We start from the raw sequence: 26,551 nt of genomic DNA, 5'->3' as shown, positions 1-26,551 counted from the left end.
CCATCCTCCAAGCCCTGCCAGCACCCCCTCCATCCTCCAAGCCCTGCCAGCACCTCCCTCCATCCTCCAAGCCCAGGAGCACCTCCCTCCATCCTCCAAGTCCTGCCAGCACCCCCTCCATCCTCCAAGCCCTGCCAGCACCCCCTCCATCCTCCAAGCCCAGGAGCACCTCCCTCCATCCTCCAAGTCCTGCCAGCACCCCCTCCATCCTCCAAGTCAAGCTCACCACTTTTTGTTTCCCCTCTTGTGCCTGCATGTGGCTGGGTTTGCTTTGTGTTTCTTTTCTCTCTCCATAGCTCTCCCCACAGTGGACTGATTCCTACTTCACTCAAATGGATCAGTGTAAGGTAGTAACCAGGGCCTTTATATAAACTGTTCCAGTGGCTGACCTGATGTCTTAATGTCCTGAGAGGGAAGGAGACAGGTACAGTTTGGTGCACCTCAACCTGGTCAGCTGGAAGCCATCACAGGGGCTGACCTAGTTGTGTTGGTCACATGGTGGAGAGGAATGCAGGTGCAGCCGGCCAATAAGCTCCCGGAACCAGTCCATCACTTGCTAAGGCTGGGACACGGGAGGAAGACAATTGAAGCCCTTGTTGGGCTTCCCCCTCTGGTGGATCCCCCTACTGTGGACACTCCCTGGTCACATCAGATGAGAGAGGCCACTGGAGGCCCCCCTGCTACAACACCAGGCCTTGCCAGCCTAGGAGAGCAGTACATCCCAGTGGCCCTGGGCACTAAGGCGTCACATGGATCCTTCAACAAACATTTTCAGGGATGCAAGGAGCTCACAAAGGAGAGGGTGTATGTCAGGATGGGATGACTTGTGGCAGGCTCCCGGCTTCAAATAGGAAGAAAAAGAGTGTGAAGATTTATGTTGACTGCAGATGTCCTTTTGCAAACAGCTTCTTCTGCTGCCTCCTTTTGTCTGGTCCGGCAGCGTTCTTAAGCAACAGCTACTCCTTGTGCCACAAGGCTACCACTACAGTCCTAAAAGCTCAAACCCCTCATGTTGGAACAGATCCTGAAGTAAATCCCCAGTGGCGGCCTACTCCAGCCTGGGAGTGTCACAAGCTCTGAGCAGGGGATTGAATATGCACTTGGGAACACAGGGGGCCAGCACCAAGTGAGGCACAGCGCCCCACTGTGCTGAAAGGAGAGAACAGCACCCTAGGCCTCAGCAGCCACTTTACATCAGAAAAGATTGATTTGGCCTTCTGGTGTGTTGTTTCCATAGAAGCAGGGCTTAACCTTTTAAGTAAAGATTATAAGGCTACCTAATTCATTTAAAATTAGGCTTCGAGCATCTCAGCACTTAATGCCCGAGTGTTTCTGTGGGACCTGCTGTAGCTATTGATCCACTGCCAGACAGAGCTGCGACTCCAGCGTCTACAGACACTCACTCTGCTGGAAATCCCTTTGCTTTATTTGTAAACATAATTTTCCACAGAGGCAGAATTCCTGAGAAAAAAGCATCAGAATATTCATAAATACCCTTTAATTAATGAACAGCACAGACTTCATGAACACAGAAGGCTGGGATGCAAGCAAGACACGTATGCATTCAATTAAAGTAATTTATTGTATTTTTCCAGAATGGACATAAAGGGCGTCTTGGGAGTTGATATCACAACACAGTGTTACACACCATTTTCACAACTAGCTTTACATTGAATTCTTTTTAAAAGAACATAGTAATTTAAAAATCTGAATATTTACATATTAATAAAACATATGTACACAAGATTGAGACACATCCATAGATATGGACTTTTTTTTTTTTTTGCTAAGAAAGCCTATAAAAAGGGTTTCTGAACAAAGCCGAACAGTAGTCACAGTAAGTTAACACAAATACAATTTAAACTTACAAAATATGATTTCACTGTTGCAGTTCTGATCCGCCTTTCCACTTTATGAATCCACGGAGCCTGTCTGCGAGCTGAAAGATTCCCACCCTCCTCAAGTATTGAAGACTCCAAGCTGCCGAGGCTTGGAAGGAAGTGCTTTTGGAAGGTTTATAGTGCGTACTGAACAGGCCTACAGTATAAGTATATGGTCCCCCTGTACTAAAAACAAATCCATCACCATTTAATAGAGTGAAGGGCACTAATTCAGCCTTTCTGTTCCCTTGAGGAGGACTTCATTCTAGGAGGCAGAAGACTTTTTTTCAGGACCTGCTGCAATTAAACGAAAGCCCTGGCTTATCTGCAGCTCATCAGAACACTCAGTAAAACAAAAGGATCAGGGCTGGCTGGGGACAGAACGGCAACTGAAAGGGTCGATGGGGATAATTTCCAAGCCATCCGTAGTCTCCAAAGGAAGAGACAGAAAGGTTCACACGTGAGATGTTGCCGTCTAGTTGCTAGAGGACTCCACGAGCAACACCTAAGAGCACATGTCGTCACATTCCAGGGATGTCACAGATCGCCTCACTGAGCAGCCGGTCTCGGGGGAGTGCTGCCCTAGCCCTCCTGTCCTTACAGTAGGAAGTGACACGGTACACTGGATGTCCAGGTTCTATGTCCAGCTGGCCATGAAGGGAAACCCGCTCCCAGGCAACCCCTTACCTACTTCTCAGTTCTCTCAGGCAGAGCAGAGGGCGAGGCAGTCCCAGCAGCACTAACTGTTGGCTCTAACTGTGGTTGACAGGAACACTAGGCAAAAGGCTAAGCTATTGTCATGGCAGTTTTTAATCCCTGGGGTTTGGTACATCTACTGTTACTTTCTTTTTTATGGCAATTTTTGGCCTTCTGTGTCAAGTGCCCAAGATTCAAGGCAATTAATTTGCTTTACATGATAAATAAGGTTTGCCGCAAGGTTCTCTAAACATGTTGATTTCAATGCATTATTTCATTAGTGAAACACGTGGAGGTAAAGCCAATATCCATACTGCAAAGATTTCTTTAAAATAAACCCAGATTTTTTTTCATATTTAGTTTTACATAAAGTAAAAGGCAGGTGTATGAGGGACCAGATAAACTATAGGAGGAATATGAAAACAGGGTCGAAGCTGCTCAGTTTAAACCATGTTTAAAAGCTTGATGGCTCCTAAGCAGATGTCTGGTTGTGCTGAGTTAAGTTTTTTGTTACTGCATCATCATAATTACGTAAAAGTGCTTTATTTCCTAAGAATCCATACATCATGTACTCCAGTTAGGAACAACTGTTTCGGGTTCTATGACTGATGCATAGATGACGTCATCATTTGTACTCCAGTTCGGAAGGACTGTTTCAGGTCACTATGACTGGGGTCATAAGTGACTTCGCAGACCAGGCCAGAGCCACCCCATCTCCCGGAACTACCTCCCCTTCTCTAGGCTGAAGGGTTAGTTAGCGCTGCTACTTTGTAACTTCTGTCAGTCCTAGAGAGTGGTCTCCTCTGCATGCAGCTAAGCAATTTACAATAAAATAAATACGTTTAAGAAGACTGTGTATTCACACAGAGATTATGAATGAATAAAACCAGGAAGAGAACTGCTTCTTTATGACAGGTCACACACGCTGGACTTTTGAACGGTAACAATTCTAAGCATGATTTCTTTGAAGAAAATATGATGCCAAATTGGAGTTGTGATACCACATGTTACAAAGAAATGATTCAGACAGGACAAGCCACCACAGAACACCCACACTGCAGGAACCTCAACTGCTCCGTGAACCTTTGAGGAAACGGAAGAAGAGTATGCTAAAATGCAGGTCTAGGCAATGGAGCCTGGATCCAGATCCTCCGTGGTCTCTCTCCTGGTGACAAATATATTACCTACAACAGAGACAAGACAATGAGAGAGGCTGTTTCTCCAAAGCACAGCTGTACATTTTATCACATGGCCAGGGTCAGGTAAGGGCAAAGTCAACTGAAGGGTTTGTGGGTGGGGTATACACCTGTGCTGTTCTTTAAGTCACTAAGCATAAGCCTTAGTCTTGCTAAATGAATAATTCCAAGAATTAGGAATTTTTGGTGATTTTTCTTAAAATGAGAAAGCCCATGTGTGTGTGTGTGTGTGTGTGTGTGTGTGTGTGTGTGTATATATATATATATAACCATTAGTGATGTATTGTCCAGCAATAGAAAAACAGCTAAATATGATTTACCTGAAAACAGTATTAACTCCAGAGGCTCCATCTTCAAACTGCAAAGGAATTACTTTGATTTGATTGTACACATTTTTTTCTTTAAATGTGAACTGTTCCCAGATTCTGAGAGCAGTTCCTGATCGAACGCTCCCTCCACATCTATGCCGGACCTGTGCAGCAGACCAGGGATGGTGCTGACTGCGGCTCACACAGCTCACTGAACAGGTCGCACACCTCAGCAGGGTCTGGTAGTCCACGCCTATGGATCCAAAACTCAGGAGGTGGGGCAAGAGATGTAGCCAAAGCCTAGGCTACATGAGACCCATTTTGAGGCTTAACTGTAGTAGGGAGAAACAAATGCCATATGACTGTCTGCAATTCTACCCTGATTTTTTCAGGTTCACAGCGGCACAGAGATCTTCCCTCGTCTCTCCCTGATGCAAAATTTAAAGGAACAAAAAGACATTTAAAGTAATAAAAGCACCATTGAATCTTTACAAAGGATCAACTTTTGTCAGTTCAGACAAATGAGGAGCTGGAGATGTGGTTCGAATCATGCTCTTTGCACAATTCTGCTGAGTGCGGCTGAGTCACTGCAACTATGTGCACAAGACATGGGGTTCACGGCTTTACATGGCCGGGTCAGAGCAATGTGGAAGGGTGATGTGCAACAACACGGCAACCCAAGAGCCGGTCAGGCTGGGGATTTTACTTTAGAAGGCAACCATGAAGCGTGCTATCAAGATTATTTGATAATCAAAAATTGAGAACCAATCTGTGACCTCTTTCCCCCTTTTCCAAAATGAAATACTTTAAAAAAAACGATAGACCATGCTGTTGAGAAGTTTGTGTCTGCAGCTAGCAATAGTCTACTTTCTTCTTTATTACCCCAAAGCAGGCAGAATTTAAGAAAGGAATTGAAGAAATGAGTTTAAACCGGAGTGAACTTTGGGTAGACTGATACCAAACATGGTAAATGTGAAGAGAGCGCCACTGAAATGGCACCCTAAGGGGACTGCACGTCCATCGTCTCTTAGGGTCTTTAGAAACAGAGAAAAGCTGTCTTTGGCTCAGGTATAAGAAAGCCCTATGCTATAATGACTGGGACTGAGGGGGCTGGGCCAGCCATGCCATCACCAGCTGTGAGATCTTGGGAATGTCATTTAATGTTTTTTGGGTTTCAGGCTTTTTCCCCTGGAAAATACAAGGGATGGATACAAAGGAGGGATAGGTCGAGATGAGTTCCCAAGTTCTTTTCATGTTCAGATTCCTTTGCAGTTTGTCAGTCCTGGAAAACTCTTTTAGCATCCCTGGGCAGCCGTTTCCCTTGAAATGTCTCTGCTCAGTCTTTAGATAGTTAAATGTAAAGGTGCATCTGCAAGAGGCACAGTCTTCAAATAGTACAGCAAAAGTCCACCAGGTCATCCGAAGACGACATGAAGCAGAAGAGAGCTGCCGCAGATGCCCAGGGGTCAACTAGAAAAGTATGACTTCCCCAAGACCATATGTCATCATTCTGATTAGTATTTCCTTCATCTGCTGGGAATGGGTCAAAGATGGTAAAGGTATTGTCATTATGAGTTGTCCTGCTATTCAGAGGATGGTAACAAACTCTAGAGAGCCCACATTCAGCTCTCTTGACTCACAAGTATGGAAACACAGACAACATAACATAACGACTATAGATGACAAGAACTGGATATATGCAGATGTTCTGTGTACTACGGTGGCTCATTTCCTTCACTTGTCCATTGATCTGTTACTTGGCTGCTCAAGGAGAGAAGCAAGGTATAATTTACATGGCTCTAAGTTTACCTAGGAGCTTCTCTTTGATGACAACGCCGAGATGTGTGTTATCTAGGCCATGTGACCACTAGGGACTCTACCAAGAGTTTCTGCAAACATACTGCATACTCCATTCATATTTTTTCAATTTAATTCAAGTCTCACTGCCCCAGATCAGGGAAAAAACAAGAAACAAAACAAAACAAAACAAAATTCCAAAGCTCCACTGATTTGAGCTTTTGTAGTTCAAGGTTTCTTTGGACTGTCTGGATTTTATGGATGGAATCTTCAGAGAATCTCTGAAGAGCAGCCAATAGGGAGGGAGTCCTGAGACCAAGTGAGGGGTAAGTTGTTTGACACATGGCTCACTGAGCAGCCACCTGTTCCTCTCCTCTCGGGTGTGAGCTCATACACAGGCAGAGGTCAGGATCAGAGGCATGACACCGAGTCTTGTGATGAGGTCACAATCAAGCCCACAGCTGAACACAGTTGTGCAGAGGATACTTCAGTGTTCCACCTCATTTGCTGATCTGACACCAGGAGTGTGTTTCACACTGGTGGGCTGGCTTATTCAATCACACTTAAAAACACACGATCACTAAGAGTGCTGGCGCATGCCTCTCAAAGGCCTTTTTTTTTTTTTTTATTTTTCGAGACAGGGTTTCTCCGTAGCTCTTGGTTCCTGTCCTGGAACTAGCTCTTGTAGACCAGGCTGGCCTCGAACTCCCAGAGATCCGCCTGCCTCTGCCTCCCGAGTGCTGGGATTAAAGGCGTGCGCCACCACCGCCAGGCTCTCAAAGGCCTTTTGATGGAGTAAGACAAGATGGGCCTGAATTTGGTCACACAAAGTTGACAATCCTGGGTTAAAGCCAAATGTCGTTTATATGAAAAGTGTCTTTTAATGTCTAAAGGCTCGGTGAAGCAGCATGTTGCGATTCTAACTTCTAAGGATTTGCACTTCTGAGATTTTTATGAATATGAAATAGGGTGTGAGAGAAAATGTTTCTTTTCATAGCCAATGTAAAAACAGCTCTGAACCTAGGCCCCCCAAGAAACCGGGGAGTGTGAGGGCCCGGGTCTATTACAGAAGCAGCTTGCTCAAGCACCTGCATCCCTAATGGTGAAAGCATTTTCAATGCAAATGTTTCCTTGCAGCGGGTGATGAAATGTAAATGTGTCTTACCTGTAGGTGGTAGAGAAATGCCGTCCAGTTTTTCATCACCGTCAGCTGCCTCTGCTGGTTACAAACATAAAACACAAATCTCATTAGTTGTGGGAGCACATTCATTTTGCTGGATACAGGAACACAATTAAAGAGACTCCAGTGTACACAGTGGCTCTCATCTTTCTTTCTCCGTTCCCTTCACTTGGTTCACATTTCAGGTTTAGCATCATTATTTAAACACGATTTCTTTTGGATGATTATGACAGGAAGTCAACCTTCCTGTATTAAAACTTGAAAACTCTCTTGACCTCATTTTGTCAGTCAAAGGTGATTTCATTTTGTCTTATTTTCATGAGCTTAAATCTCTCCCAGCAGTGGGATAGACTGCTCAGCCACACCCTGACGCACATAAGTCACTTCTGGCTATAGAACTGTACTTCTCACACCCTGCCCCATCCGCACCCTGAGCCACTCGTACTGGAAATCCTTAGAATGAACTTTCCTTTGGAGAGGCCTGGCTCCGGAGCTGCTGGTCTAACTCCCGGATCCATTTAGTCAGGAAGGAAACCACGGACAGAAAATACATACTTTTTTTTTTCCCCAAAAGATTCCTCTCTTTTGTGATTTTAAATGCAAACCTTACTCTTCTGATGTGTTTCAGTCTCCTTAATGGTTCTGCAAAGCCTGATCCTTCAGACACAGACACACACACACACACACACACACACCTACTAAATGTAAAAAGAGGCTGTTCATAAGTCTCCTGGTAACTCAAGGGAGTGAGCCTCCCCTAACATGCTAGGGACAGAGGAAACATTCACATATGGCTACTGGGATAATCCTGGTGGCATCCTTTCCCCACCCGAAGTTCCTGCTGCCTGCACTTGTATGCCTTGCTAGCCTTTTGCTCCACCTTGCAGTGTGGAGATGGTGGAAAAACCAACACAATGCTATATTCTCATTTTTGCCGTTGGTGCTTTAAACATGACCAGGGACAGACACAATCAGAAATGTTCCAAGCTTTCTGCCTCTAGTTTAGCCTTGAATATCCTGTTCTTAGGTGGGTAGATCTGGCATCAGTGTCTGCTGGCCCATGTGACTCAGCACAGAAAGAAAACAGAAGAGATGGAAAAGTCCCAGCCAATTTTGATTGGAATAGAGACTATTACAAATGATGTTGATAAGCGTTAATAGTACGACAAAAAGATAAATGGCAGGACAGAGTCGGGGAAGGTGATTTACAGGAAACCTGTAAGATGTACTAAAATTCTCTAGATAAAAGGCATTAGGTACTCTGGTTGGACTCTGTGTACGTGCACACATGTGCATACATGCCCTTGCACACGCCCACGTACGTGTATGCACACACGGAGGTAGCAGGTCCTTGTCAGGGGTCTTCATCTATCATTCTCTACATTATTTTCTGGGATATGTCCTCCAACTGAACCTGCAGTTTCAGCTAGACTGGCCAGTCTGTGAGCCCGGGGATCTGCCTGTCTCTACCAGCATCCGAGGGCTGGGGTTACAGATGCACACCAGTACACCTGGCTGCATTATAAGGTGCTGGGGAGCCAAACCCCGTTTCCTGTGTGTGCGGCAAATGCTTTCCCTATGGATCTATTTCCTTAGCTTGGTTCTTATGACTTTGAAAAGAACTTTATATATTAAAAAACAGCGAATGCACGGCTTTTATATTTAAAAGTCACCACTTCCTTCTGACCGGTTTCAATGAATCTGAAAGGCAGATGGCTTACATGGCAATTGTCTTATTACCAGGGCTGAAATTCTTCAGTAATAATAAATGGCCACCACCACTCACTAAATACTTTTTATTGAGCACTTTGTGTGCAATTTGTCATCTGACTGATAGAAGGTCTTCTGGGTATGTCTGATACTATGCTTGGTTTAATACACTAGGAATCAGAGCTGGAGAAATGAAATTATGGCTAGTAAGTCACAGTGCCAAGATAAGAACGGGCTTTGAGTCTGGACTCTCAAGCTCTTGCTATTAATAATACACATATATCCCATGTGATCTTATATGCTAATTTTTAAAAATCTTCAAATTCTAGTTCATTTTATATTTTAGTAATTTCTTCTACCTTATACATGTCTGCTTTTTATTTAGTGTTAACAAAAACTAGTTTGGGTCTGAGGCGACCCTTCCCTTTGTAACTCAGCTACCCTTACTGGGGCCTGTGAAGGTCAGAAGAGGGGACTGGATCTCCTGGAATTGGAGTTATGGCCTGTTGTGAGCCACTAGGTAGGTGCTGGTGCTCTGGAAAAACAGCGATGGTCTTAATTGCTGAGTCATCTCTGCAGCTCCTACCCATATTTTTTGTGAGCCATGATGTAGTTGCTGGGAACTGAACTCAGGACCTTTGGAAGAGCAGCCAGTGCTCTTAACCAGTGAGCCATCTCTCCAGCCCAACATATACTTTTTATATGTGGACCTACATGGTCATGTGCTTCTGTCAGGATAGAACAAACATAGTTTATGTATATTTAGGTTATATATTCTGACATATGTAAACTATGTATTTTGTCAGAACATATAACCCAAATATATGTAAACTATCTAAGTTCGTATATGCTGGCTGCATGTGTAGGGCAAGTGTCATGGTGAAGAACATCCGGATGTTAATTATAACACCCGTCAGTAACAACAAGCTCTCAGCCTCTCTTCTCTGGCGATGATCAAGTTGTAAAATTTGGAAAACACTGAGCAAGTCCAATAAAAATTTAGTAGCAGTGACAGCTTTACTTCTGGATCTAACACAAACAATAAATTGTGATTTCAGTTCTGAAGAAGTAATCTAATAAAAATGATAAAAATCCACACCAGGAATGGAATTCTAGTTATAGAAAAAAATTATTACATGTGATGAGAGCCCCAAATGAATTTGTTTGGATTTGCATAACGACCTTTCCAATGTGTGGAACACGGCTTTCTCCTACAGTCAGGGCAGGTTTCCCTAAGTGGTGAGCTGATTAGCTGTGTCCAGTCAGAGTCTGGACCTAGTTCTAGGAACGGAGCCAAGGATGATAAACAAGACTGTGGAGGTGGTGGTGGAATACCTTTAACACACTGCATTATCATTTTGATGGAAAATAATCAAGATGAAAAGCCCCAGAGCCTGTGACATTATAGATCCTGGCCTCATTCAGGAAAGGCAAGTGGCTCTCATTTCTGTTTGCTGGAGTCTCAGCTTTGAGCTATTGAGAAGGCAGCGTACCAGTGTTTCACACACAGAGACAAACTCTGTCTGCCATGGCTGGGTGCCATCCTTTTGCTCTAGCTTGACCTGTATGTTCTTTCTTAGGGCACCTTCCTTGGTGGTTACAATAGTCTACTCAACACATTACAGTTGTCCAGTGGAGAATGTGCTCAAACCTGCTGATCAAAAGTCACACCCTAATGTCTGCTGTCACGCCAGTCTCCTGGGCTAAGCAGTGAAGGACTTCCCCAGGAAAGGGGACAACAGTGGGCGTCTTTCTGGAGAAAGAGGTGTGGGTGTAAACATTTAGGATGCAAATTGTCAACAGAAATGCTGGCATGCTTAAGAAATAGTCACTGCCCAGTTTGGAGTAAGGATGGAGGGGAAGGCAGAGGCACGTCCCTTCTGTGTGCAAATGTGTGTGTGCTGGAGTGAGGAGGGAAATGGTAAGAGAGACCAGGACCCTTGACCCTAGACTCAACATCAACAGAAGGATTAAGGTCTGCAGTCCCCTGCCCAGGATTGGCCTCCTGTGTCTGAATACTTGATCCTAGCCGGTAGGGCTTTTGAGAGGCTGTGGAATCTTTAGGAGGCCTGGCTGGAGAAGTAGGTGACTGGCGGTAGCGATGGGCTAGAGCCTGGGCCTGGTTTCGCAGAGATCTGAGATGAGGAGTCCCAGTTCTGTGTTCCTGCCATCAGAGTCGCCGTTCTCATCAAGGTGATCTACATCTCGTCAAACCATGAACCACTGCCTTTGCCATGCATTCTGTGGCAGTGATGGCAAAGCCCGTGCAGGTAACATGGTGGAAGCTTAGAAAAGTGATATTTAAACTATTTTCGTCTTGTGGCCTTGCAAGGCTGTGTCTCTCTTTTCCGTTATGAAGATCTCCTCCAGTAGCCTGACTTTCTATGACTTCTACCTTGAAAGAGTCTCTTAGAAACTTAAAAGTTTAGGTCCTACAGGACTCTCTTTCCTCCAGAGGAGCAGGCCCTGGTACATGGAAGCCCTGTCCTTTTCCAGGCTGTCCCTGTAGTGTTATAACTAGGAGCATCACTAGTCTGGGGCCACACAGTTCCTTCTCCTTAAAACCTCAAGGACTGACACAATTCTCACAGTTTCCTGTCAGATCCACCGGTGCCAAGGAAATAGGAAGGCGGCAGCCACATGTGCAGGTATCTGTTGGCCTGCCTGGGGTAGTTCAAAGTCGGTGCACATCTGGGAGAAGTAGTAAGGGGGCTGACTCGTGGATCACCACACCTCTGTCTTTGCTTTAGCTTGTTGATGCTAGATTTATATCTCTTCCTCATGACGTGTTTATATCTCTTTCAATTCTGACTCTCTGGAGTCTTTGTATTTTGGGCCAACAACTTCTCCTTTCAGATGACCAAGTATATGGATGGAAGTCCTTACATATCCATCAGCTGAGCCATTTAAGGCAGCATCTAGGAAACACAAGCCAACCTGGCACAGGAACCACTCAGGTCTAAGGCTTGAGACCTACCTTGCCTAAAACACTGAGTTGACACATCACTGCTCTCAGTCAGGACTAACACTGGGTAAGCCTAATGGGTCACATGGATCTTTCAACTCTGAGTTTGCTTTTTCCTCTTTATTCCTACCTTAACCCTTCCAGGAGTGGGAGAGGGTATAAGGTCATACAGCAGAGGGGGCTTCTGTGATGTAACTTAGGGAAGGAGCAGAGGACACTGAAGTACTCGAGCGAGTGAAAGTCATGTTAGTAGAAGTTAATTTCCTATTTTCCAGATAGTTGCGAGAAATGAGACTGAATCTTGGGGGGTGGATGAGAGAAGAAAGGAGACAGGGAGGAAGTATAACAGCCGGAATGGAGAACGGAATGAGAGAGGTGCCAATAGAGCAGAATTAGGGGGATTGTCAGAGGTGGTCATACAGCGACATGAGGAGTCCTGAGGACAGAGTCCAGGGACACTGCTGCCCCATGGGTCTGGAGGGAACGGCATAAATATTGGTACCTTCAGAGAGAAAATGGCAGTATTCTTCAGGATTTCATATTTTGACTAGAAAAAAACCAGTCTCTCACTGGCTTGGAACTCATCAAGTGTGCTAAGATGGTTTCCCAGCCTGCCCTACAGATACAGCGCAGAGATTACAAGGACATGCTTTATATTTATTTATTTTCTTACATGGATTCTGGGAATTTAACTCCTAGTGCTTTCAAGGTAAACACATTACCAACAGAGCTATCTCCCTGAGGCCCTATTTTTTATTGTTTTTGAGGAATCTCCATATTTTTTTTTATAACAGATATACTAATTTACATGAAATTTAGAAATAAGACCTAGAGATTTGTGATCTAGTAGAGATAACTATTCTCGAATGACAGGAGAAAATTGACCCCAAAGGGATTTATAACTGGCAAGATGGTAGATTCTCGAGGCTGAGACTTTGATGACCAAATCTATATAGTCACAATTTAACTGGTATTATCTTTGCCTAGAAAAATAACTGCCAAGCTAACTCTCAAGTTTTAAACACGCCCACATGCACGCACGCACGCATACACAGAAACACATACACACACCTTAAATTCCTTCCAACTTGATGTGGTGTTTCTGACCGGATGACTTTTGCTTTTTTTGGATTTTTGAAACAGGGTCTCTCCACGTCACCCTGGCTGTCCTGGAACTCACTATGTAGAACAGGTTGTCCTGGAACCTACTTTGTAGACCAGGCTAGCCTTAAACTCACTGAGATCTGTCTCTATCTCAAGTGCTGGAATTAAAGGCGTGCATCAGCCTGCTGCTCCTGCCCCCTTTAGACTTTGAGCAATTAGGCAGGTATAAACAAACAGAAATCAATAGTCAGATAAAAGCGAACCACAGAAGACTACCTACACGTGAGACACGTTAGACTACAGGTGTGCGTAGCGATCCTTTCCTCTTGTACTATTAAAAGCAAATGGATGACATAATTTCTACTATTCAATCTTAAGACAACTTTCAAAACCAGAGCACATTCCATAGAAAACGTCCTTCCAGAGACAAAGGCTACCGCAACGCCCTAGAGAGAAGGCGCTTTGCTTCTAACGGCAGAGAGCTCAACAAAGCACTTTCACGGTGACTTCTACAGCGTATTCATACCTGAGCCTCTTTTTAACCTTCTTCTGGCCAGTTTGATTTGGTCCTGTAGAATCTGTACCCAGTCTCTTGGGCCAGGAAGTTTATCCACATGGTTCGCAGTACAGTACTTCTCTGTGAAGACTGAAAGAAAACACGAGATTGTACTACATACCTTAACAACAACAAACGGATGTAGAACAAAGCAGCAAGGTGGCCCACAGAGAAAGCACATCTATGTCTTTTGCTGTTCCTTTTCTGGTGCTGGGAATCTAACCTAGGAACACGCACATGGCAAGCATGCGCTCAACGACAAGCCTCCTCTCAGTCCTAAAGTGAACTTCTACAGATGACAGCCCCATGGGCATATCTGCAGTGGCACTGTGCTCTTTGGGTAAAGGTGGCAAGCAGCTGAGCGCTGGCTACACATGACGGTTTGTGCTTCAACATGAAACTGGCTGGAAACACTGAGCAGGTTGTGGGGAAACCGCTCTGTGTGTGCTTGTGTCTGACGGGCAGAAAGGAAAATGCTTCATAGTGCTCTGCCAGGTCCACTCATAACAGAATCGAGCAAATGTGTGAAATGACTTCGTCTGTGTTGTCAATTCATAATCAAAGGTGACATTACAGAGACGTTCTCACTCTGATCCTTAAGAACTCAGCACTCGCCAGGTGGTGGTGGCGCACGCCTTTAATCCCAGCACTTGGGAGGCAGAGGCAGGCGGATCTCTGGGAGTTTGAGGCCAGCCTGGCCTACATGAGCTAGTTACAGGACAGGCTCCAAAGCTACAGAGAAACCCTGTCTTGAAAAAAATTGAAAAAAGAAAGAAAGAAAGAAAGAAAGAAAGAAAGAAAGAACGAACTCAGCTTTCAATGTAAATGATTCTGCTGTGCATCTTACTGAAATTGTAAGACTCAGTCTAGGTAAGAATCAACACCCTGCACACTGCAGCAGATGTGAGCAAAGACCCTACTAAGTACTAACATACAATAGAGAGTCACAGAGCAGGACAAAAGAGAGGCGGGACACGGGGCCCAGGAAAGCCACAGGGTGTGACCACATGTGAGGTGTGAGTTCACAATTCTGCCTGGCTCTGTTCCTGAGCACCAATCCACCCGCCTTTTCACTGGCTGCCTGTGAGGTCAGTAAGCCGTCCCAGCACACTGCCTTTGTGATATTTAAAATGTTGCTAATTTCAGTGTGCTAAAGGTCTCTTTCAAAGAGAAAAGACACAGGAAAATATTGACAGATTTAACTATACAAAATTGAAATTCCCATTCAATGAAAAACAAACATTTTAAAAGAGCCACAAAACCTGGCCACATTATATATGCCTGAGAATGTTCAATATCTTGAAAGAATTCACTCAAATAAAAGAGCAAGTTCAATTGTCCCATAGATCAATAGTGTATTTGAAGTATAAAATACTAGGGAAAATGTTTAACTAATATGAAAATCAAAGAACTGAAAAGTTCACATTGTATACCTGAGTTAGAAAAACAAGGTCAAGAAGATTGTATTTGATAGCAGCACAATTGTGGTGACCTGCTCCACTCAAACTTTACTATTCATATAAAACTGGGATTTTTTTTCATGGGAAATAAGAATAAAATATAATGAGATTCATAAAATGGTTACACTCCTGATCAGTAATGTTACTTCTAAAATCGAGTCCTAAGGAAATAGCAGAAAGAGGGAAAAAGCCCTGTGTGTGGACTCAGATGCAAGCAGTCCAGTTGTGCAGGAAAGATGACTGTCATGGGTGGATCTGCAGGCCACGAGGAGAGGGATTCCCTTTTGGAAACTAATACTTGTCTCAGTTAACCAAGCTTCCAGGTCCAGGGCAGGCAACTGACACTCTGTGGCGAAACAGATGATACAGTCGCCACAGAAAGGAAGGAGAGGTAAAGGCAAAACACCACAGACTTTGGGTGGACACTTGTGGGGCCCACATGATGCGGCCAGAAGAAGGCTAGACAGAACGGTATAGGGAAAAAGGCTGGGACACTGCTGCCTCTGAGTCTGTAGGGATTAGTTCCCTGAGATAACCTCATGAATGATGCATCACCTATGCCATCATCATACACTTCAAATCAATTTAGATTACTCGATGATAACTAATACAATGTCAATACTAAGTAAGTTGTATTGTTGTGTTATTTAGGGATAACCACAGGAAAAAGTCTACACAGCTCTCTCTGAAAACCAGGCTGACCTTGAACTCAGAGATCCATCCTCTTCTGCCTCCCCAAGGCTGGGATTAAAGGTGTGCACCACCACTGCCTGGCAAAAGCCTACATGTTTAAAGCATGTACTTTACCAGTGGGCTATGCTGCCAACATCAAAGGTGGTGTGTATGCGTGTGTGTGTGTATGACATGTTGTTTTTTTTCCCTTGTGTATGTTCAATCCCTGATTGTTTAAATCTGTGAATGCTGAACTCACTGAACACGAAGAGCCACTGTGTATGAGCAGAAAAACTGCTGAGAGAACACACAGAGGGGAGGGCACCTGGCTGAGCACAGTGGTGGAGAACGCAGGGCTTAGGGATAGAGGATGGAGGCAGAGAAGCCCACACAGAAGGCCAGATGGCTGCAAAGCTAAGGGGCTCAGGAAGAACAGCCAAGTGGCTCCAGAGCATTAGGGAGCCAGTGGCTTGGCAAGTGTCTGCTGAGAGCCATCAAGGGAGTAGCCACCAACATCCCTCTTGAAATGCCTGGGCTCAGAGGGTCAGGGAGGAAAGGAAGGCAGCATGGTAGGTGAAAACAGGACATGGGACAAAGGGGGGGACGATTCAAGTATTCGGAGGAATGAGGGGTGGTGGGACAGAGAACTGAGGCAGAGGGGCTACCTTCAAACAAGACGGAAAACCAGAGGAAGAGATGTGTTGATAAGGGGCGGCTCCAGATGCAAGGCTCTAGGCTCCAGGGACTCCTCGAGTTCAGTGCTGAGGTGCCATGGAGAGGAAGAGTGTGGGGAAGTTTGGAATTGTTGACAACTGAGGACAAGCGCTAAGGTGCTAAGCAGTGAATGGGGTGCAGTCTACTAGGGGTATCAGGTTGAAGGGATGGCCTGGGGTTAGGATTAGCGGAACAGTTTCAGCAGCAGAACAGAGACTTAAAGCACTTGAAGATGTTAGGAAAATGACACCAGAGAGGGGGGCTGGCAGACAGACTCCGGGATGCTGGGGTATAAAACAGCGGAGCAGTGTGGAAGGATGCTAGGGTATGTCGGGTGAGGTGGGCTAGCAAGCAGCAGAAGAAGGTAGGTAGGACTGCTGAGGTCCTGACACCATGTTTCATGTGCACAGGGGAGCGAGTCACACTGGACAACAGCAAGTTGTTGGAGGGAGACGTACAGATCTCCTAAGAGCCTCAATGGAAAGGTCCACGGCAGTCTTCATGAGCGGGGAGCGGGAAGATGGTCAGGAAGCAAAACCAAGGAGCAGGGCAGCATGCACCAGGAGACCTGCTGTGGGTTCTGTAGGGCAAAGGAGAGCAGCAGCAGCAGCGGAGGAAACAGGTCACATTCCTGGGCACAGAGGGGTTCTCAACTTCCTGCACCAGGTCCTTCATTTCTTTCCTTCCTTCCTTCCCTCTTTCCTTCCCTTCCCCTCCTTCCTTCTTTTTCTCTTTCTTTCTTCTTTCTTTCTTTCTTTCTTCCTTTCTTTCTTTCTTTCTTTCTTTCTTTCCTTTCTTTCTTTCTGTCTGTCTTTCTTTTTGTCTTTTTTTTTTTGTTTTTTTCGAGACAGGGTTTTTCTTGTAGCTTTGGAGCCTGTCCTGGCGCACTAGCTCTTGTAGACCAGACTGGTCTCGAACTCACAGAGATCCACCTGCCTCTGCTTCCCGAGTTCTGGGATTAAAGGTGTGTGCCACCACCACCTGGCCAGGTCCTACATTTCTTTGTCTCCCTCAAAGCACCCAGTACAGTGAAGAAACTCAAGAAACATGTGGTGAACGAATCATTGGAGTTTCTAGTCTAGTTTCTAATGTTAGCAAACAACAGGAGCTCTAAATACAGACTAATTAGAAAATGGTCTATCTGAATGAGCAGGGAGTCTTAATCAGTCAAACATTTAAATAAAAAAGATTTTATCACACCAAATGCTCACAATAACATTTACTGACTGCAAACTGTCAAAAGGTGTTTGAAGTTTGTTTTAATAAAGAAAATTTAAAGAACAATGTATTTGTATCTAGCGTTCTATTCACTTATATGAAAAAGCATACTACAAGCCGGGCGGTGGTGGCGCACGCCTTTAATCCCAGCACTTGGGAGGCAGAGGCAGGCGGATCTCTGTGAGTTCGAGACCAGCCTGGTCTACAAGAGCTAGTTCCAGGACAGGCTCCAAAACCACAGAGAAACCCTGTCTCGAAAAACCAAAAAAAAAAAAAGAAAAAGCATACTACAAAAATGACTGAATAGCCTCTTATGAGGTAAACATCTTTCCACTTATAATGCTATATATACAATTAATTTCCATAGTAACCTCTTTTCTTAGATTGTGAAATGCTTGTGCTCAAATTATCACACATTAGCAAGTTGTAGTTCCAAAATAACAAAGTAGTCCCAAGTTATGCCAATGCCGAGCGGCTCCACGTGTGCCAGCAGCGGTGTTTAGAAGAACCACAGGGAGGGCTGAAGAGTGCTCGCTCTCATGCCGAGAGGGGCTGCAGTTCAGACCTTTACAATCCACCCTTGAGCGCAGCATCCCTTCACTCACTTCAAAAGGTAGAAGCTTCTGCTTATATTTTTTTCTTCTTTCAGTTAAAACTTTTCTGCTTTCAATAGAAAAAAAATCACCATCCCCTGGGCCTGTGACTAAGACCTTTGAAGGCAAAGCGCAGGCTTCTCAAAAAAATGCCTACACAAACAAATACTTCCACCAGGCACATTATTGACATTCTGATTCATGGATTACATCCAAACTTCAAAAGGACTTTTAACTAGAATTTACCTATTGAAGATGAAATTCTATTCTCTCCATAACAATCGCAGACGAGACCTTAGAACAAGGCCGAAAGATGCCATTGCACTGGTGTGAAAACAGTTGATATGCTGTGTGAACAGAGGTATAGAGTAAGCAGAATATATTTTGCTATCAGAATCTATAGCTAAAGGTCAAGCTATTATCCTGGTAACAGTTCCATTAGGAGTAATGATGTGAAAAGTGGCATTGCATTAGTGCACTGGGTTTCCTACTACGTTAATAGCGGGTCATTAAGAATCATAGTAGGATAATTTGCATTCATCCTCAGAATGCAATAGGTTCTAAAAAGAAATTTCCCTCCTTCCTATTTTAATACATCGAGGAGACAGGAGGGCTAATTTTAAACGAGCCCAAATAATCTGAACAAGTGGAATGAGACCAACGATTAAACTAAATAAAAGAGTTTAAGTATCTACTTTGCTTAATATAATTTGAGGTCCCAAGGCACAGAGAGTATGTTAAGTCACCAGGGGAATGACAAATGCTTGAGTAGATCTGTACATGAATAATGACTTTCCCAGATGCTTGCATTCATTTGAACCATGCCCTTTAATTGTTTATAAATAATGAATAAGCTTGTGGTGGCTGAACAGATCCTTCCCCAGGAATGCAGCTTTTAATATAATCGTCAATGAGCTCGGTACTTGGTACAATGAGCGTGTCTGACACACCAACAGGGCAAACTGGCCATGCCCCCCCAAATCAGGTTCAAGGCGCTACTTTCCTGGATCTTTTCTGTTCTGGAAGAACAGAGCATGGTTTTTGAAAGGACGCCACTGTGCCATGCAGACACCCTAAGGAGTGGGGGATTTGTTGAGATTCAATCTCTCTGTGGTTTATTTAAGAATCCTAGCCAGCAATGACAACACACTTTCAGCTACAATGACTCAGTTATAACTCAAGTGGGAACTAAGGTTTGCATGAAGATGTGGAAAGTGGGTCTTTGTTTGATGCCAAATTCCCTAAGCCTTTGTAGTAGGATCCCAACTGGGGACCACTTGTAGAGAAGGGTGTTCAAAAGCAGAGTGACCCTTGGGCATTGATGTTCAAGACCCCTATATCCTTCTCACATCCTTCTCTGTTCTCTTTAAGCTATTACTTTAGCATCCACGTGCTAAGCAGTTTATGTAGCTCATTTACTCTTCACAATAGCCAGTAGGGTGGGTATCGTGATCTTAATTATAGATGACAAGATCCATGTCTGGGCAAGTTAAACGACTGATTTGAGATGGCACAGCCAGAAAGGATTGTTCCCCATAGAAGTTATTAGGTTTTTAATCTTTGATTTTGTACGTGAGTATAGAGGTACTGTAAGAGAAAAATGGTCAGATCCTAAACAGGAATAGAGCAATGATTAAGTGATATTTCCATGTTGAAGATGAATGCTGATGACCAGTTGAGTAAATGAGAATAAACACGCATGGGAACTGCCCTATGGGGGGGGGGGCAGATGTATGGAGTTTTGAACTCTGAGACCTGATGATGTGCTGAAATGTCCAGGAAAGCAAAAGCCCAACACTATCTCAGAGGGTGAGAGCTGGACCCTCCCTCACAATAGTGGTTAAGGATAATGAAATCATGGCATGCAGAGCGGAAAAGCCCTGCTATATCAGATAGAAAACCAGAGCTGGGGTGGGGATGGGGGAGGCAAGAGGAAGAACCCAGCTGACAAAGAGAAAAAAGAAGAAAGATGTGCAGAGAGAAGCAAAGTTATGGAGGCGCAGGGAATCCAGGATACACTATGCAAGCTTGCAGGCCAGGCCTAGGTGGCTTGTCCCCACTCCAAACCAAGTGCCTCCGTGAAGACTGTTTCCCATAGGCTGGAGGAAAGCCGGAGTCTTCATGTACCACCACTTATGTCAGAGCACATACTCTAATGCCACCGGACTGCCAGATGCCCCAACTATCTTTCTCATCACTGGTCTCTGTGCACTCACACATCTTAGAAGCACAGTATGAGACACTAAAGAGCTTTTGAGACGTGACTGCTTTAGCTACGGTTTCTCTCACCTGTTTGTTGCTCGTTAGGGCCATTAAAAAGTGAATGATGCTGTTTGACCCTGTGCACAAACAGGGTGATGCTTTTTATCTCGCATCTTGACACCATGTGGCCTTATTATAAAAATAACATGGGCTCATTCAGGAAATAATTATCCAATACCCACAATGTATCAGGATATACTGGGTGCTAATGAATAAATGACCTCTTGTTCTCAAAGAGTGCAGTGAAGTGGAAGATTAAGGCAAATAAGAGGTCAAGAACAGTAGAGGGCTGGGCATGGCGGTGCATGCCTAATCCTAGCACTCCTAAGAGTTAGGCAGAGGGAGTGAAAGTTCAAAGCCAGGCTGAACTACAGAGTGAGACTCAGTGTCCAACAAAAACAAAATAACACAGCAGAGATCAAACTAATACAACAAAACCTATACAAGATCAGAGAGAAGGGGGCATTTTTCCATGCTCAGGCTGTAGAGCAAGCATCTGGGGAAAGCTTTTGTATGAAGTGTTGGCTAAGCTTTTCCTTAGGGAAAAAGTAGGTGCTCAAGAAAGACAAAAGCAGTCGATGCAGAGACGAATAACTGATTATAGTGCAACAGTAAGTGACAGCTGAGTGCTCGGCCCGAGATGGGACATATATATCCAACCCCGCAAGGCTCAAGCAGAACCACAGGAAAGCTGGGGCATGAGAAGTGCTAGGAAATGCTCTCCTTTGGACATGACATGACCAATCCACTTGTGAGCCCAAAACAGCTTTGGTTACCTGCGTAAGATCTAGCCAGTAAACATTCCATCACGGATGCGGGGGTGGGGGGAGGCTTGTGAGGCCCCATCTCTAGCTGAGGATCTACTGTCAGTAGATGGCTGATGGAGTAGTGTAGGTTGCCAAAGCTTCAGTAGATGACCCAACACCCATGAGCATGCAGGCACCGTGTGGGATAGGGTGGGGGTGGGATGAAGGTAGGAGAGGCGATTGGGGTTGGACATGATCAAGGTACATTATATACATGTATGAAATTGACAAAGAATAAAACAAATTGTGGAAAAGTTTGGATGGGTGGATGGATGGATGGATGGGTGGATGGATGGATGGATGGATGGATGGATGGATGGGTGGATATTTCAGACACTGGGAACGTTATGCACGGAGGTGAAGACACACACTGAAGCTCTTCCAGGTGGCTGCAGTCTCAATAACCATGGAAGCTCAGGTTTCACACTGATGAGGGAGAAGAAAATTAGGTCCTGGGAGTAAGAGCAAGAAACCAGCCTCTGCATGAAGCTGTGAAGACAGTAGTGGGAAGTAAAAGGTGAGCTCCAGCTAGCCTTTGAAGAGAGAATTTTCTTTTGTAAATTTTAAATGCTTGGATTACACCTTAAAGAAGTCTGGGGTTTGAGGTTATACTGACATTATGGATGTGTATAAGCATGGCTGTTGGTATCCCTGGGTCCAGACAAAAGGAAGAGAAGGGAAGAGAAGAGTCACTTTGAAAAGAACTTTTGCAATCCATGTCACGGAGAAAGGGGAGAGAGGGAGGGGAAGCACCCACTACACATAAATTATTCTTAAACAATGAAGCATACAGGAAACAATTTGACTGAAGCCAGATGCAAGAAATCAGAATTAGACTCCCACTAACTTAAGACAAGGAATAGTAAGGGAATTTGTTTAAGATGTTGAAGGAAGGACTTCATTCAGCAAGAAAAGAGCAAGGCCTGGCCAGTGAAGTGGCTCAGACAGTAAAGGAGCTTGCTGACAGGGCTGATAACCTGAGTTAGACTCCTTATGGTGGAGAGAGTCCCCAACTTCTGTAAGTTGTCCTCTGATCTGAACACATGCATTGGTGTGTTCAGATCTCACACACACACACACACACACACACACACACACACACACACACACACATACACACACACGTCAATTATGAAAATAATAAAATATAACTTAAATTAAAAAGATGAAGTAGGGGGCTGGAGAAATGGCTCAGAGGTTAAGAGCACTGACTGTTCTTCCAAAGGTCCTGAGATCAATTCCCAGCAACTACATGATGGCTCACAACCATCTGTAATGAGGTCTGGTGCCCTCTTCTGGCCTGCAGGTGTACATGCAATCAGAAAACTATACATAATAAATAAAGTCTTTAAAAAAAGATGAAGTAGTTAAAATTAAAAAAGAATTCAGAATGGGGCCAACAAGATGAATCAGTCAGTTAAAGGACTTGCTGTACAAGCCTGATGACCTGAGTCTGATCTCTGGAACAAAATAGAATCAACTTCACAAACTGTCCTCTGTCTCTGTCTCTCTCACACACACTTTCTCTCTCTAATAAATAAATATAAACTTAAAAAATCAAAGATAAGGTTAATCAAAAATTAATACTGAGACAGCACAGAGCAGGCAAGCACTGATTGTAACACGGCGTTGAAGAGATAGACAACAGACAAATTAAGATACAGAAAAGAACAAAAAGGTCCAACAAAAACAGATGTTTCAGAAGGAGGGAAATGAGAGAACAAAGAAAATAAAAAATAAATTAAAACATCCATATTTGATGAATCATAAACTCTGGGTTTCAAGAAGCATAACTATCAAGCAGATTAATAATAAAAACAAATATATACCTAAACCTGGAGTAAAGAAACTAAACAACATCAACAGCAGAGACATCTTGGCCGGTCGATGGTGGCGCACACCTTTAATCCCAGCACTCGGGAGGCAGAGGCAGGCGGATCTCTGTGAGTTCGAGACCAGCCTGGTCTACAGAGCTAGTTCTAGGACAGGCTCCAAAGCCACAGAGAAACCCTGTCTCGAAAAACCAAACAACAACAACAACAAAAAAAAAACAACAAAAAAACAGCAGAGACATCTTGAAAGCAGCTAGACCGGACAGAAACTGTCTACAAAAAAGTCACAGACAGGCTGAGAGCAGACTCCCAGCAACCGATCCTAGAAGACATTGAAACACCTTCTAGTTACTTTGAGAAAAGTCATCCTTCATCTAATATGAAGCTAACTAGAACACTGTTTGATTGATAGTGAGGACGAAATAGATTCTCAGAACAAAGACAGAAGAAAAGTGCGTGTAAATTCTGTGCAAAGAGCACTCATATCCCAAGATGGCCTTAAACCCACCATGTGGTCAAGGATGACTGTAGACCTACTCTCCTCTTCTACCTCCTCAAGTGCTGCGGTTCCAAGCACGCACCATTACGTGCAGTTTTGTTTGGCACTAGAGATCAACCCCAGCGTGTGTGCACACTATGCAAGCACTGTACTAACTGAGATACATGTGAACACACACATGGACATGCACACACATACACACAAACATCTAAAAAAAATCTCTAAAAGCTTACTGGGGGAAAAAATAAGAGAATAGTATTAGATTGTATAAGCAAAGGAGATTTCTCAAAAGTGGTCATTTGGAAACACAAAGCATAAAGAAAAAGAAACCTAGCTGTTGATCCCAAATTCTATATGACAAAGGCAGCATGCGTAGTGCTTTCACAAGCTGGGAGATGAGTGGCAGTGTTTGTAACACATGCGGCTTACAAAAGAATCAGATAAGACAGTGAGAGAACAGTGACCTGATAGAACAGGAAAACCACAGAAATTCACAGGAGAAAAGGCAGCAATGAGAAAGGGGACTGCTGCTCCATGCCTTAGGGATCAGGGACTCTCCCTCTCAAGTGTCACTGAACTTCCAATGACGGGTGAAAATTAAAGTCTGGCAACACTAGATATTGGTAAAAGCGAGGGCAAGCAGGATTTCTTATACACTGCTTGTGAGAGCCATTTGATAATGCCCAATGAGGCTGGCAACCTTGTTCCCTGTTAGCCATTCCACTACCCAGTGTGTCCCTTAGGAAAACTCAGCTATAAATTCCAGGAGACAAAAGATGACCAAGGACATTGCAGGGGAGGAGGGCGGGAGACAACCTCACAGTCTCAAAGACTGTAGAAAGGAAGGGCTTCTTGTGCTGTGGCTGAAGTTGAAATGAACAATCTAGAGTAACATTATTATTCTATATTCTATATTGTAACAATATTGTGAACATATAATTTTAAAAACAGGACTTATGAAATAAAACCTAGTGGCAAAAGTATGCATCTGTTTCCATCAGTTTGTTAAGAATAATAAATACCATGTGTGGATACATAGTTACATAGTAAAATTAAAAACAGGAATGAGAAGATACTCATGAACTTCAAGTTACTTTGAAACAGTAAAGAAAAAGAATGAAAGATACAGGAGCATTCTGATTCTTAAGAAGTAAAGAGAGACTCTACAGTAAATTTAACATCCGTTCCACATCTGAGAGGTAAGGCAGAGAGAAACACCAACTTTGGCAAATGCCTTCCCTACGTTCAAGATGAAGACTATTAGTTCTACCTCTTAGTCTCAATACTGTGCTAGTGGGGACAAATGCCGCACTTGACACTCTATGAGACAATCAAAGTTTCTCCTAGGATTTGCCATAGAAAAGTTACTTTTGACCACCCCTAGTCACATACCTCATACACACTGGTCTGGAGGGAGCCCCAAAAGCTATTCTTAAGAGGGAGTGAGGAAGCTGCTTGGCTTTCTCAAAGGGACTACAGGAGATACATTGTCGATCTTGCCCTTCCGATAAGGCCTCCCAGGGTTCCTGTGTCAGAGGGGTTTCCCCCCCAGGAACAATGTCTCTTGTTCATCTAGACTGCAAACTCAACAAGAGCAGAGCTCATGTCTCTCATTCACTGTTGACACACACGAGGCAAAGACGGACATACCACTCATCTAAGACTATGTATGAAAAACTAAAAGAGGGGCTTCCTTTTTATTAATTTTCACTTTTATATCTGTACTATGGGCTTTGTGTATGTGCTCATGTGTGTGCAGGTGTAGGTGCCTGTGTGCAACCACACACAGGCCAGTGGAGGACAACAGGTACCCTGCTCGATTGCTCTCAGCCTTATTCCTTATTTAAATAAAGGAGTTGACCCTGGGGCTAGGCTGGTGGCCAGCAACTCCAGCCATTCACTTGATTCAGCCTCCTACAGCAATGAGGCTATAGGCACATGTAGCCATGCTCAGCTTTTTATGCGGCTGCTAGAATAAAAACTCAAGTCCTCGTGTTTGAGCAGTAAGTGCTCTTACCTGCTAAGTCACTAAGCCACCTCCCAGCCATAAGGAAGGATTTCTTTCCTAAATGCCATAGGTCTCAAATCACAGTGTCCAGAAGCTCATTTCAAATTTGATTTGGTAGCAATGATTTAGTATACTTCACACACTAACATACCCTAAAATTAAGGCTTTACTGAGACTCAGCATTGTAAGCAATCATGAATTTAATGATAAAAGAATGTTCTCTGCATTATATATTTGAGATTGCTGCAAGAACTAGTTATGTAGTGAGCTGTACAAGGTCAGCAGGCCAGTATGGTAAAGTTGGTCCCAAAGACCACCTACCACTCAGAGCTGACTGCTACTGTATGGGGCTATTATTTAAGCTGGTGGCCAGTATGAAGAGTCTTAGACATGTATAACATTGATCCCCAGCCATGTTGAGTTAATTCTATAGGCTTACTACTGAGAATTGAACAAAAAGTTCTGAACCATAGAATTACTGACTTGGAGACTTTAAAGACCAGTCAAGGCAAACTCTTTCATAGAAAAGGTAATGTTTCTGAAGCATAAATGGAGCTCAGGAACACACCTGCATGCTCATAATGCCCCTTTCATTCCCCCAACCTGGTGGGAAATGTGAGGTTGAGACAACATTGTTTCATCACAGTGATTCTCAGACCTGACACCAACAGAGTCTGGAGGAAACATCGTATCCTTTGCCTGCCTCTGCTGTGTTTTGCTACCTTGGCATCTCTGTCTGGAAGGAAGGGTTGAAAAGCGCCCACAGTGAGCTCTCAAATTAAACAAAGCTAATTTAAATTTATATCCAGTGAAGAAAGGCCACAACAGAGCTCATTTATAACTCAATGATTGGGAAATATGATTAACACTTTCTGTTGGCAAGCTGTGATACAGCATACCTTTGTTTAATACATCTGGTAGAATTCAAGGGAATAATATTTGCAAAATATTAATACGTAGAATAACAACAAGCTTTGATGTAATTTACTGTTTAATCCTTTTTTTTAGCAAAGAAAAATGTTTCAAAATGACATATTTATAGGAACTCTACTTGAAAAGTACCTTGGAAATCTTTAGTAAAACTCATTTATTTTA

General features: G+C 43.9%; 1 protein-coding gene across 1 annotated transcript in view; it reads right to left on the bottom strand.

The window, feature by feature from the left end:
• Positions 1-1,597: 1,597 nt before the first annotated feature.
• Positions 1,598-26,551, bottom strand: part of Bend7 (BEN domain containing 7) — an 81,530-nt gene continuing 56,576 nt past the window's right edge. Inside the window, exons 6-8 of the mRNA XM_013349031.2 lie at positions 13,363-13,482; positions 7,043-7,096; positions 1,598-3,760 (exon numbers count right to left, since the gene is read on the bottom strand). Coding sequence (XP_013204485.1) covers positions 3,699-3,760; positions 7,043-7,096; positions 13,363-13,482 — 236 coding nt within the window. The 3' untranslated portion in view covers positions 1,598-3,698. The remainder of the gene's footprint in view (positions 3,761-7,042; positions 7,097-13,362; positions 13,483-26,551) is intronic.

The sequence above is a fragment of the Microtus ochrogaster genome, chromosome 16 (assembly GCF_000317375.1).
Source record: "Microtus ochrogaster isolate Prairie Vole_2 chromosome 16, MicOch1.0, whole genome shotgun sequence".
NCBI lineage: Eukaryota > Metazoa > Chordata > Mammalia > Rodentia > Cricetidae > Microtus > Microtus ochrogaster.
The sequence above is the reverse complement of the archived record's forward strand: the minus strand, read 5'-3'. Positions and strand labels throughout refer to the sequence as shown.